Source organism: Eriocheir sinensis, chromosome 7, assembly GCF_024679095.1.
Source record: "Eriocheir sinensis breed Jianghai 21 chromosome 7, ASM2467909v1, whole genome shotgun sequence".
NCBI lineage: Eukaryota > Metazoa > Arthropoda > Malacostraca > Decapoda > Varunidae > Eriocheir > Eriocheir sinensis.
Window position 1 is genome coordinate 25,616,887 of NC_066515.1, and position 13,805 is coordinate 25,630,691.

A 13,805-nucleotide genomic window follows, 5' to 3' on the forward strand; every position below is an offset into this window, starting at 1 on the left:
AATGAGAGGGCGAAGATGGAGGAAGAAGAAGAAGAGGAGGAGGAGGAAGAAAAAAGGAGAAGAAAAAGAAAACAAAAAGAAGAAAACAGAGATGATCACCACCACCACCACCACCGCCTCACCACCATCACCATCAACACCATCATCATGTCACTGTTAATTTCACTTTCAATCACTTCACTTCACTGTACAGGTAAGTCACTTCACCTTAACGCACCTGTTGCTCCTAATGGCCGCCAGGTGGGTAAACAAACACGTGGGTAAACAAGACAGGTGTAAACAAGACAGGTAAACAAGGAAGGTAAACAAGGAAGGTAAACAAACAAGCAATGGGTGAAGTCAGGTGTAACATTGATGGTTGAGGTGTTTGTGTGTGTGTGTTTGTGTGTGTGTTTGTGTTTGTGTTTGTGTGTGTGTGTGTGTGTGTGTGTGTGTGTGTGTGTGTGTGTGTGTGTGTGTGTGTTTGTCTTTCTCTCTTTCTTTCTCTCTCTTTAAACACTGATTATCATTTTTCTTTTTTTTTTCTTTTGTTTTCTTTGTTTTTCTCTCTCTCTTCCTCGTTTATTTCTGCTCTTTTAATTCTCTTTTATTATTATTTCTTCGTTTTTCTCTTTTCATCAATTATTTCCTTTGTTTCTCTCTCTCCCTCGTTTATTTCTGCTCCTTCAATTCTCTTTTTTTCTATTATTTCTTCTTCGTTTCTCTATTATCTTCTTTCATCAATTATTTCCACCTTATGATTCATTTTCACAACTTTCTTTTCATTCCTGTTTATCAATTATTCCTTACTCCTCCGTTTATTGATGTTTGTTCCTTATCACACATTTATCATCCCGTGTTCTTTCCCTCCTTTCTTTCAGGCTAACCTTCTCTTTCTTTAATATTTCCATCCATATAGTTTTTCTCGTTGAAGGGGAGGGAGGGAAGAGAAGGAAGGGAAGGGGAGGAGAATGGCAAGGATATGATAGGAAGGAAGAAGGGAAATAAGATGAAAGATTGTGTGAGACAAACAAGGGAAGAAGGGGAAGGAAGGAAACGAAGGGAAGGGAAGGTAAAGGAAGGGAAGGGAAGGGAAGGGAGTGTTTTCAAACCTAACCAATCGGCAGGTAACCCACGTGACCCACACCTGAGAATGACCCTGACCTTCACTCACTCGCTCACTCACTCACTCACTCACTCCCTCTGTCTCTCTTCCCAATATCACTCCCTTCTTTTCATTCTTCCTTCAATTTCTTTCCTTCTTCCTTCCTTCGTCTCCCTTCACTCGCTCACTCTCACTCTCTCATTCTCCTTCCTTTCTCTCTCACTCACATGTTTCTTTATGCCTTCTTTCCTCCTCTTCCTTCCTTCCTTCCTTCCTTCCTCCTCTCTTTCATTCACTCATTCATTCACTTTTTATTTTCATTCTTTTTCCCGTTTTTCTTGTTTCCTTCTTTCTTTATTTCACTTACTCTCGTTTATCATTATTTTCCGTCTCTCTTTTTTTCTTTCTTTTCCTTTCTTCCTCTCTCTCTCTCTCTCTCTCTCTCTCTCTCTCTCTCTCTCTCTCTCTCTCTCTCTCTCTACCCCAGAAGCAACAGGTACAACCGACGCGTACTACCCCTCTCTCTCTCTCTCTCTCATCACCACCATGCCCCAGGGTACTAGAAGAGGCACTACCACCACCACCACCACCATCACCACCACCACCACCACCATCACCACCACCACCACCATAACACAGGTGAGGCGACGGCGGCGGCGGCGGAGGTGGCGGTGGTGCCCAGGTAAACCTCACCACCACGCTCAACACCGCTCAACACCACTTCAACACCGCAACACACACCCGCAACACCGACACGCAACACCGGGGGGCGGATCTCCCTTCCCGACACACACTCCCTCGGCATGTCAGGGGCTTGGATCGTATGCTAACGGGGCTCGATCCGGGGTCAGAGGGGAGAGAGAGCGGCCGTGTACCTGACTCCACGAAGGTTCAAGCCATACTGACTGACCAGAACACCAGATCCTCTCCTCCTCCTCCTCCTCTTAGACTTTGCTTACGAAGGCGTCAGTCAGTGGTGGAATGTGAGGTGTTGCCGCGCCATGGTCACTGCCCCTCCTCAGCCTGCCCGGCCTGTAACCTACCCAGTAACCTGCACAGTACCCATGGAATAGTACCCCAAATCTACTCCCCAGTACCCTGAGTTCCCTTCCTCAATATACCCCATGTGTTTAATTTACGTTGTGACCCTGCCCCATCCTGCACCCATCCTGCACTAACATCCCCCAGCCTGTAACCTGCACTATACCCAAGAAATAGTACCCAAATGAAACATACCCCAGTGCCTGTAATTCCTTTTCAAAACATATCCAAGTGTTCGTCTTTTTCTGAGCCTGACCCATCCTGCGCTACCCTATCCCAGCCTGCTCCAGCCTGTAACCTACACGGTACCAAGAAATAGTAACAGTAGTCTTAGATTCCTTAAAAACGATTCGAATGCTTTAAAATATCCTCAAAATATGATCGAGTGCTTAAATTTCGTTCAGAGCCTGCCCCTTCCTGCGCCAACCTGCCCCAGCCTTCTCCACCCAACCCCAAACAGCTATAACCTTCACCTTGACTTCTACAGCCTGCCCCAGCCTGTACTGAACCCTCCTAACGCACCCCAGCCTGCTCGAAAATACTTCCAGCCTGCCCCATCCTGCTCTAACGTCTCTCAACCTGCCCCAGCCTGCTTCACCCAACCCCAAACAGCCTTAACCTTCACCTTGACCTCCAGAGCCTACCCCAGCCTGTACAGAAGACTCCCAAAGCACCCCAGCCTGCTCGAAAATACTTCCAGCCTGCCTCATCCTGTTCTAACGACTCTCAACCTGCCCCAGCCTGCCCCAAACAAACGTAACCTTCACCTTGACTTCCAGATCCTGCCCCATCCTGTACTGAACCATCCCAACGCACCCCAGCCTGCCCTAGTCCCCTCCAGCCTACCCCAAGCAATCTTAGCCTTCTTTTAGAACCTACCCCAGCTTGTACAGTACACACCCACTCTACCTCAGCCTGCACCAAGCTCTCCTAGCCTACCCCAAACAAACTTGACCTTCACCTTCCCTTTCAAAGCCTGCCCCGGCCTGCGTCTTAACCTGATGTAAGCCTAACCAACCTTACAACCTGCCTAGCCTGTAACCTGGCAACTCCCCACAGAACCTGCACCAGCCTGTACTATTCCTATACTTCCCAAGCCTACCCCGGCCTGTATAACAATCTCCCAGCCTGCCACAGCCTGTACAAAGCCTGCTAATCGTACCCCGGCCTGCTCAACCTGCTTTAACCGTCACCTTCGCTTTCAAACACTACCCCATCCTGCCGCGGCCTGTAAATAAACGCACCCCAGCCTGCAAGCACATAAAACTTCCCTTCAAAACCTGCCTGTAATATACCCCGCAGCCTACTCTGTGCCCTTCAAACTGTGTCCCAGCCTACTTTAACCTGCTCCATACTTTGCAAACTCCTTACGTTCTTATGTAAATAAAAGAAAACAAAAAAAGAAGTATGACTGGAAAACGAAAGTGGAAAGAAGAGAAAAGAGAAGTGAAGTAGAGGAAGAAGAGGAGGAGGAGGAGGAGGAGGAGGAGGAGGAGGAGGAGGTGGTGAGGAGAGGCGTGTTTCTGAGTCCCCATGTAACAGGTAAGTCAGGTGAGAAGACAGCTGACGGGGTAGGTTACGCCCACTTACCCACCTACCTATCCTTACCCACCTATACCCATCTATCCTTACCCACCTACCCATCCCAACCCATGTCCTTACCTTCACTATATCTTCCCCCATCTACTCACCTGTCTATTCTTACCTATCCCTACCTATCCTTACCCATCCTTACCCATCCCTACCCATGACCTTACCTTCACTACCTTACCCATCTTCTAACCTATCCTAAGCAACCCATTCTTACCCATCTTTACCCACCTACCCATCTATCTATCCTTACCTATTCTCATGGACATATAACCACCTTTACCTATCCTTACCTATCCTTACCCATCCTTACCTATCCTTACCCATCCTTACCTATCCTTACCCATGTACACAGACCATCATCCACCTATACTCACTTACCTTAACCTAACCTATCTACCCATTTACCCATTTACCCATCTATCCTAATCCCTCTATTCATCCTCTTACACAAACATCCTCTTTCTTATCCTTCTCATCCTTTCTTGTGCTTATCCTCTCTCTCTCTCTCTCTCTCTCTCTCTCTCTCTCTCTCTCTCTGGGATTAATATATATAGGTATTTTGTTTTTGTTTTCGTTGGTCTCCTCCTCCTCCTCCTCCTCCTCTTCCTCCTCCTCCTCCAGTCGGCACGAGCCCCACCTGACGCCGGAGGGAAGGATGGAGGAAAGGAGAGAAGGAGGGAGGGAAGGAGGAAAGACAGGAAGAGAGAAGCCATTTAAGAGACATAGAGAGCTATGGAGGAAGGAGAGAGAGAGAGAGAGAGAGAGAGAGAGAGAGAGAGAGAGAGAGAGAGAGAGAGAGAGAGAGAGAGAGAGAGAGAGAGAGAGAGAGAGAGAGAGAGAGAGAGAGAGAGAGAGAGAGAGAGAGAGAGAGAGAGAGAGAGAGAGAGAGAGAGAGAGAGAGAGAGAGAGAGAGAGAGAGAGAGAGAGAGAGAGAGAGAGAGAGAGAGAGAGAGGGGAAGGAGATGAAGAGAGAAAAAGTGAAGGAACAGAATTAAGGAAGAGGAGAGGAGAGAGAGATGGAGGAAGGAAGGAGAAGGAGAGGAAAGGAATAAAAGAAAGGGAGACTAAAGGAACAGAGTAAAGGAAGGAAGCAATAGAGGCAGAAGAAGGAGAGAAAGAGAGATGCAGAAGAAGGAAAAAGAAGAAGGAGAGGAAGGGAAACTATGATAAAGGAAATTAGAAAAGGAAGATTAGATAAACAAGATAAAGAAAGGCAAAGGAAGAAGACGAAAGAGGGAGAAGAAGGAGAAGAAAGAGAGATGAAGAAGAAGGGAAAAGAAGAAGGAATGAGAAGGAAAATAACATAAAGGAAACAAGAAAAGGAAGATTAGATAAACAAGGTAAAGAAAGACAAAGGAAGAAGAAGAAGAGAAAGAAAGATGAAGAGGGAAAAAGAAGAAGGGAAGGGAGCGAACGAAACACAGGTAAAGGAACTCAGGTATAGAAGGGTCGCCAGGAACAAACATTAGTGTGTGTGTGTGTGTGTGTGTGTGTGTGTGTACCACCCTCATCCCTCCCCCTCTTTTGTGTACGCATTTTAAACACCCACACACACACACACACACACACACACACACACACACACATACAGGATGATACGCACATATACATACATACATACATACATACATACATACAAAGGTGAATTATGCCTATTAAATATTTATGTAACGAAAAACGTGAATAATATAAGTAAACATAAATAAAAATTAATAATAATGATAATAATAATAATAATAATAATAATAATAATAATAATAATAATAATAATAATAATAATAATAATAATAATAATAATAATAATAAACAAAAACTGGAAATGCAAAACAAAATACGCAACAGGAAGAGGAGGAGGAAGAGGAAGAGGAGGAGGAGGAGGAGGAGGAGGAGGAGGAGGAGGAAGTTGTGTGGGAAGAGATAAGCATCGTTTTGGGAGAGAGAGAGAGAGAGAGAGAGAGAGAGAGAGAGAGAGAGAGAGAGAGAGAGAGAGAGAGAGAGAGAGAGAGAGAGAGAGATACAACAGGATGCTGACTTGTTGAGGAAGTGGCGGTGTAAGAGAGAGAGAGAGAGAGAGAGAGAGAGAGAGAGAGAGAGAGAGAGAGAGAGAGAGAGAGAGAGAGACCAAAGTTACATATAGGGTGAGTAGGGAGAGGAAAAAGTCAAGGACAGAGAGAGAGGGAGGGAGAGGGAAGGAGGGAGGGAGAGAAGAAATTGAGAGGAGAGAACTGTAGGCCTATGAGAGAAGGGAGGGAGGGAGGGAGGAAGGGAGGGAGAGAGAGGGAGAGAGAGGAAGAGAAATAAGTACTTGAAACAAAAAAATCCAAGAAGGCAGAATGAGAGAGAGAGAGAGAGAGAGAGAGAGAGAGAGAGAGAGAGAGAGAGAGAGAGAGAGAGTTAGGTTAGGTTAGGTTAGGTAAGGCAGCTCCTATAACCCTAACCTAACCTAACCTAACCTAACCTAACCTAATCTCACTATCCATGAATCTAACCAACATCTTGAATGCATCTATGGTATTGGCGCCCACAACCTGTACAGTACTCGTATCTATAGGTTAGGTAAGGCAGCTCCTATAACCCTAACCTAACCTAACCTAACCTAATCTCACTATCCATGAATCTAACCAACATCTTCTTGAATGCATCTATGGTATTGGCGCCCACAACCTGTACAGTACTCGTATCTATAGGTTAGGTAAGACAGCTCCTATAACCCTAACCTAACCTAACCTAATCTCACTATCCATGAATCTAACCAATATCTTCTTGAATGCATCTATGGTATTGGCGCCCACAACCTGTACAGTACTCGTATCTATAGGTTAGGTAAGGCAGCTCCTATAACCCTAACCTAACCTAACCTAACCTAACCTAACCTCACTATCCATGAATCTAACCAATATCTTCTTGAATGCATCTATGGTATTGGCGCCCACAACCTGTACAGTACTCGTATCTATAGGTTAGGTAAGGCAGCTCCTATAACCCTAACCTAACCTAACCTAATCTTGCTATCCATAAATCTAACCAACCTCTTCTCGAATGCATCTATGGTATTGGCACCCACAACATGTACAGTACTCGTATCTATAGGTTAGGTAAGGCAGCTCCTATAACCCTAACCTAACCTAACCTAATCTCACTATCCATGAATCTAACCAACATCTTGAATGCATCTATGGTATTGGCACCCACAACATGTACAGTACTCGTATCTATCCTCAAACACCCATAACCACCTTTAAACACACAATTACCCATCCTTACCTATCCTTACCCATCTAAACACACCTTCATTCACCTTATACTAACATCCTTACCCATCCTTACCTATCCTTAACCACCTACCCACTTAAGGGGGGGGGTTGCCTTAAAATTAAAACATATATATTTACTTACTCTTGAGATAAATAAATAAGGGTTAGGATTTTGTTTTAAGTCAGGGGATGTTAACAGAAAGAAGAACAGTGGTTTAATGGAAGAGGTACTGAAAGAAAATGGGGTTAGGGTTGCCGGGGGTGAGGTTTAAGGGGGGCTACTCTAAAATTAAGGGAAAATGGGGTCTGGATTGCCTTATGAGGGGGTAGGAGAGAGGATGATGTTAGGAGGAAGAGGAGGAAGATAGAGAAGAGATAATTCGGGGAGATGGAAGAGGAATAAAATGAGGTTGTGTTAGAAAGAGATAAAGGAAGGAGAGAAGGAAGGGGGAGAAGTGGGAGAGAGAAGGGAGGAAGAGGAGGAGGAGGAGGAGAAAATAGTGAGACAGAAGAAAGATCAGGGTTGCCTTAAACACACCTTCATTTACCTGATACTAACAATGGGTGTCTCGTACTTACCACTTTGACGGAATCTGGTAGGGGGCTTGTCCGTGCGGGGGGGTTGATATACGTGGGGTCCTTCATGGCGGCCGTCAGCTGTTTCATCCCCACCATCCGTACACACACACACACACACACACACACACACACGCACGCACTCACTGGTTAGGTTCTCATCGTCGGCTTGGGTTGGTCAGACATATTTTTTTGTTTTTTTGTTCTCTCTCTCTCTCTCTCTCTCTCTCTCTCGTGGGATCCTGAAAAGAAAGAAAAAACGGTGATTATTATAAGAGAGAGAGAGAGAGAGAGAGAGAGAGAGAGAGAGAGAGAGAGAGAGAGAGAGAGAGAGAGAGAGAGAATACAAAAATACCAACAATTAAATCACAACCAATTTAAAACTACGTACAATATGAAGAACAAAGGAGGAGGAGGAAGAAGAGGAGGAGGAGGAGGAGGAGGAGGAGGAGGAGGAGGAGGAGGAGGAGGAGATGAACAAAAGGTAGGAAGGGGCGGAGCGAAGAGGGGGATAAAGAAAGATTGATGGGGGAGAGAGAGAGAGAGAGAGAGAGAGAGAGAGAGAGAGAGAGAGAGAGAGAGAGAGAGAGAGAGAGAGAGAGAGAGAGAGAGAGAGAGAGAGAAAAAAAATCAGTCACATATATATAATTCTCACTTTATAAATTCATTAATAATAAAATCTTTCAATCATCTATACAATTTTCTTCTTTTTCTTCTTCTTTTCTTCTTTTTCTTCTTTTTCTTCTTCTGTTTCTTCTTCTTTTTCTTCTTTTTCTTCTTCTTTTTTTCTTCTTTTTCTTCTTCTTCTTCTTCTTTTTCTTCTTCTTTTTCTTCTTCCTCTTCTTCTTTTTTTCTTTTATTTTTTTTTCTCCATAATCTACTTCACCTGCTCCCTTTCCCTCCTCCTCCTCCTCCTCCTCCTCCTCATCCTCCTCCTCTTCTTCCTTCTCCTTCTTCGTTACCTCCTGCTGCGCCTCTGGGTCTCCTTTTACACCTGATAAAGACCTCTTCCTCCTCCTCCTCCTCCTCCTCCTCCTCCTCCTCCTTCAATCTTCTTTTCATTCTTCAACTCCTTCATCTTTTCTTTTTTTTCATCGTTCTATTTTTTCTTTCTTCTTCTTCCTCATTTTTTTTTCTCCTTACCTAATTTTTTTTTTCTCTTTTTTCTTCCATAATTTATTGCCACTACATTTTCTCCCTCCTCCTCCTCCTCCTCCTCCTCCTCCTCCTGAAGAAAACCACCTGGGTCTTTCCTTCCGTATACCAATCCATATAACACTTTCCCTCCTCCTCCTCCTCCTCCTTATCCTCTTCCTCCAAACAAAACACCTGCCTCATATCACCTTTCATAAGTGGAAGAAAAGGCCGAGAGAGAGAGAGAGAGAGAGAGAGAGAGAGAGAGAGAGAGAGAGAGAGAGAGAGAGAGAGAGAGAGAGAGAGAGAGAGAGAGAGAGAGAGAGAGAGAGAGAGAGAGAGAGAGAGAGAGAGAGAGAGAGAGAGAGAGAGAGAGAGAGAGAGAGAGAGAGAGAGAGAGAGAGAGAGAGAGAGAACGTTCACCTTGCCCGCATCACCACTATAACAACACCACCACCATCATCACCACCACCACCACCATCACCACCACCACCACCATCACCGAAAAGTGGAATATCTGCGATTTGAACATTGGCTTAGAATCAGGATCGTGTCTAATATTATGAAACATACGTAGTAGAAAACACGTAAGGTAGACTTTAGGATTATCGAAAAGGCTTATTTCTAAATTTGGTCAAGGACTTGGAATATATAACGATTCTAATAGAGAGAAAAATGAGAAATAAATGATTGCAATGAAAAAGATATAGACAAAGAGACAGACAGGAAGAGGAAAAGAAAGAGAGGAAGAAAGAGAGGGAAAGATAGAAAAGAAAAGAAAACGAAAGTAAGAAAGAAAGAAAAGAAAGAAAAAAGAAAATGAGAAAGAAAGAATTAGAATGAAAAATATATATACAGAAAGAAAGAAAAAAAAGAAATAGAGGAAGAAAGAGAGGAACAGATAGAAAGGAAAAGAAAGAAAGAGAAAAGAAAAAGATTAAGAAAGACAGGAAGAGAAAAGAAAGAAAGAAAGAGGAAACAAGAGAGAGTAAAAGGAGATAAAGAAAAAGAAGATAAAGAATGAAAGAAAGACAAATAAAGAAATTAAGATAACGAGACAAAGAAAGTAGTAGTAGTAGTAGTAGTAGTAGTAGTAGTAGTAGTAGTAGTAGTAGTAGTAGTAGTAGTAGTAGTAGTAGTAGTAGTAGTAGTAGTAGTAGTAGTAGTAGTAGTAGTAGTAGTAGAAGTAGTAGCATTTCAACATAGGAATCTTCAGGTAACATACGCGATCCTAGTAACACCTGTAGCTAATTAAACGCATCCACAGGTACCGATCTCACCTCACGCACAAAACCTCGACAGAAAAAAAATAAGATGTAGAACTTAGCAAGGAAAAAGGAGTTACGTGAAACCACAAATAAATTCATATATTCGTAAACTAATATAGGAGGGAAGGAAAGTATAAGAGGGGAGAATCAAGTGAATTAGAGAAAGAGATTTAAAAGGACAAATTACTGAATGGAAAAAAGAAGATATTGAATGCGGGAAATAATTGAATGTCACTATAGAGAGAAATATAAGAATGAGACGTAGAAAGAAAGGAGAGAAAGATATATAAAGAAAAATTTAATGAGAGTAAGACACAAAAAGGATACATTAATAAACAAACAAAAGGAGATTAAAGAAAAACAAAACAAAGAGAAAAACAATAACAAACAAACAAACACACACAAACAGGTAAGTATTAAGAGAGAGAGAGAGAGAGAGAGAGAGAGAGAGAGAGAGAGAGAGAGAGAGAGAGAGAGAGAGAGAGAGAGAGAGAGAGAGAGAGAGAGAGAGAGAGTACATTCCTTTACCTCTGTCGCCACGCGGGATGACGCACAGGAGGAGGAGGAGGAGGAGGAAGGGGGGGAGGTGGAGGAGGATGTAACCTTGGCCGTGAGATGCGAGGTGGTGGAGGTGGTGGAGGAGGAGGAGGAGGATAGAGAAGTAACTACTGCATGATCCTATTTCTTCTTTTCCTCCTCCTCCTCCTCCTCCTCCTCCTCCTCCTCCTTTTTCAATTTTCCTTTTCGCTGACTTTTACAATAGTCCTTTTTATGACTTTCTCTCCTCCTCCTCCTCCTCCTCCTCCTCCTCCTAATCCTCCTCTTCCTCCTCCTCCTGTACAAAGGAAATTATAAAAAGACATAATGATAATAGGAAGCAAAATTATGAGGAGGAAGAGAAGGTCAAGGTCGAGGAGGAGGAGGAGGAGGAGGAGGAGGAGGAGGAGGAAAATGACGTCATGCAAACGGGGGAGAAGTAGGAGAGTGAAGTCATGCAGAAAGAAGAAGAAGAAGAAGAAGAAGAAGAAGAAGAAGAAGAAGAAGAAGAAGAAGAAGAAGAAGAAGAAGAAGAAGAAGAAGGAAGAAAAAAAAAAAAAAGAGAAGAAAAAAAATACAGGAGGAAGAGGAGGAGGAAGAAGAAGAGGAAGAGGAGGAGGTCTTACCGCAGGAGGTCATGAGGACAGGTGATCGGACAGGTTAATCAGGAAACAGGAGGTCAAAGGTCATGAGGTGAGTTCAAGGTGACGGAGGAGGAGGAGGAGGAGGAGGAGGAGGAAGAGGAGGAAAGAAGACAAAACATTTACTGTCATTTATCTTTCACGAATGGGAGGGAAGGAGAAGAGGAAGAAGAAAGAGGAGGAGGAGGAGGAGGAGGAGGAGGAGGAAATGAGGCTAACCATTTATACAAAAAGATCTGACTGGGGCTGTGTTACGAAGGGGGTCCCAGAAGGTTCAGTATTAGGTCCACTGTTGTTCATAATATATATCAGTGACTTAGATACAGGAATTAGTAGTGATGTCAGTAAGTTTGCTGATGATACCAAGATCGGTAGAGTAACTGAATCGGATCAGGACGCTAGAACTAAACAGATTGTATGACTGGGCGGATAAATGGCAGATGGAGTTCAATGTAGGGAAGTGCAGTATTCTGAGTGTAGGTAGGAACAACCCCTCACATAACTATTGCATAAATGACACTCCCATAAGCAGGTCTGGGTGCGAGAGGAATTTAGGGGTCTTAGTGAGCTCTGATCTCCGTCCAAGGGCACAATGCATTCAAGCTAGAAATCGAGCAAACAGGGTACTGGGATTCATTTCAAGGAGCGTAAGCAACAGAAGCGCCGAAGTCTTCCTCAAACAATATTTAGCATTAGTTAGACCTCATCTTGACTATGCGGTTCAGTTCTGGTCACCTACTATAGAATGGATATCAAAATGTTAGAATCGGTGCAGAGGAGGATGACTAAGATGATTCAGGGGTTAAGAAACTTGCCATACGAGGAAAGACTCAAACAATTAAACTTGCATTCTCTAGAAAGGCGAAGTGTGCGTGGAGACATGATCGAGGTTTATAAATGGATGAAGGGCTTTAATAAGGGAGACATTCATAAGGTTTTGTTGGTAAGAGAACCGGGTAGGACACGTAGTAATGGGTTTAAACTGGATAAATTTATATTCAACAGGGATATAGGCAAAAATTGGTTTACTAGCAGAATGGTGGATGAGTGGAACAGGCTTAGCAGTCATGTGGTGAGTGCCAATACAACAGTCGCATTCAAAAATAGATTAGATAAATTCATGGACAGCGATATTAGGTGGGGTTAGGTACACGGGAGCTTAGGTTCAAAGGAGCTGCCTAGTACAGGTCTACCGGCCTCTTGCAGACTCCTATGTTCTTATGTTCTTATATAAACTTTCATATCTTTTTCGAGGAGGAGGAGGAGGAGGAGGAGGAGACTGGATCGCCCTATGAGCCGTCTCCTCATGCCTCATTCATGCCTCCTCCTCCTCCTCCTCCTCCTCCTCCTCCATCGCCATTTCTCTCTCCCTTGTGCCTCCTCCTCCTTCTTCTTATGCTCCCTGGCGCCTCGTTTTGGTCCTCCTCCTCCACCTCCTCCTCCTCTTCCTCCTCCTCTTCCTCCGCCTCCTCCTCCTCCTCCTCTTAACTGAATAAAAAATAAGGAACGAAAAAATTATCAAATGAGGAGAGAGAGAGAGAGAGAGAGAGAGAGAGAGAGAGAGAGAGAGAGAGAGAGAGAGAGAGAGAGAGAGAGAGAGAGAGAGAGAGAGAGAGAGTAGTAGTAGTAGTAGTAGTAGTAGTAGTAGTAGTAGTAGTAGTAGTAGTAGTAGTAGTAGTATTTGTAGTAGCAGCAGTAAAGGTGATGGTAGTAGTAGTAGTAGTAGTAGTAGTAGTAGTAGTAGTAGTAGTAGAAGCAGCAGTAAAGGTGATGGTAGTAGTAGTAGTAGTAGTAGTAGTAGTAGTAGTAGTAGTAGTAGTGGTGGTGAGCAGTGACCACAAGCAGCCATAAGGTCTAATTAACAGGTGATCACGAAAAGGTAAGGATGACCACCTGTGTGTGTGTGTGTGTGTGTGTGTGTGTGTGTGTGTGTGTGTGTGTGTGTGTGTGTGTGTGTGTGTCGATAAATTCTTTGTGGTCAGTGTGTGTGTTTTATATTGCTCTCTCTCTCCAATTACCAGATCACTACAGTACTTTTCCTTGTTCCCCTCCTCCTCCTCCTCCTCCTCCTCCTCCTCCACCGTTCTGTGGTTCCCAACGCATCACGAAGCTCATTTGTCGCGGTTGTGGAAAAGAATAGACGTTCCCTTCCCTTCCATTCCCTTCCCCTCCCTTCTCTTTTCTTCCCTTCCCAATATTTTAATTCTCTTCATTTCCACTCCATTCTCTTCCCTTCCCATCCCTTCCTTTCCCTCCTTTTCCCTTTCCTTCCCTTCCCTTCCCTTCTCTTCCTTTCCTTTCCTTTCCTTTCCTTCCCTTCCCATCCCTTCCCTTCCCTTTCCTTTCCATTCCTTTCCTTCCCTTCCCTTCCTTTCCCTCCTCTTCCCTTCCCATCCCTTCCCTTCCCTTTCCTTCCCCTCGCTTCCCTTCCTTTCTCTTCCATTCCTTTCCTTCCCTTCCCTTCCCTTCACTATCATTCCCTTCTATTACCAGTGAATGAAAGAGGGAAGGAAGGGAAGTCTGGAAGGAAAGAAAAGAGGAAAGAAGAGAGAAATGAAGATAGAAAGGACGAAGAAAGTGAAGTAAAGAAGAATGGAGAGAAAATAGGATAAATAAATAGAAAATGGAATGAGGAAGGAAGGAAGGAAAGAGGAAAACAAAAGAGGAAATTAAAAAG

General features: G+C 43.9%; 1 protein-coding gene across 3 annotated transcripts in view; it reads right to left on the reverse strand.

Annotated features, from left to right (window-relative positions):
* Nucleotides 1-7,756, reverse strand: part of LOC126995166 (uncharacterized) — a 155,514-nt gene extending 147,758 nt beyond the window's left edge. For 2 of the 3 annotated variants that reach the window (XM_050854451.1, XM_050854453.1), the window contains exon 1: nt 7,552-7,755. In XM_050854451.1, the coding sequence (XP_050710408.1) occupies nt 7,552-7,647 (96 nt within the window). In that variant the 5' untranslated portion in view covers nt 7,648-7,755. Of the gene's footprint in view, nt 1-7,551 lie in introns of all 3 variants that reach the window. The other variant, XM_050854450.1, reaches the window with a different exon arrangement.
* Between the last annotated feature and the right edge of the window lie 6,049 nt (nt 7,757-13,805).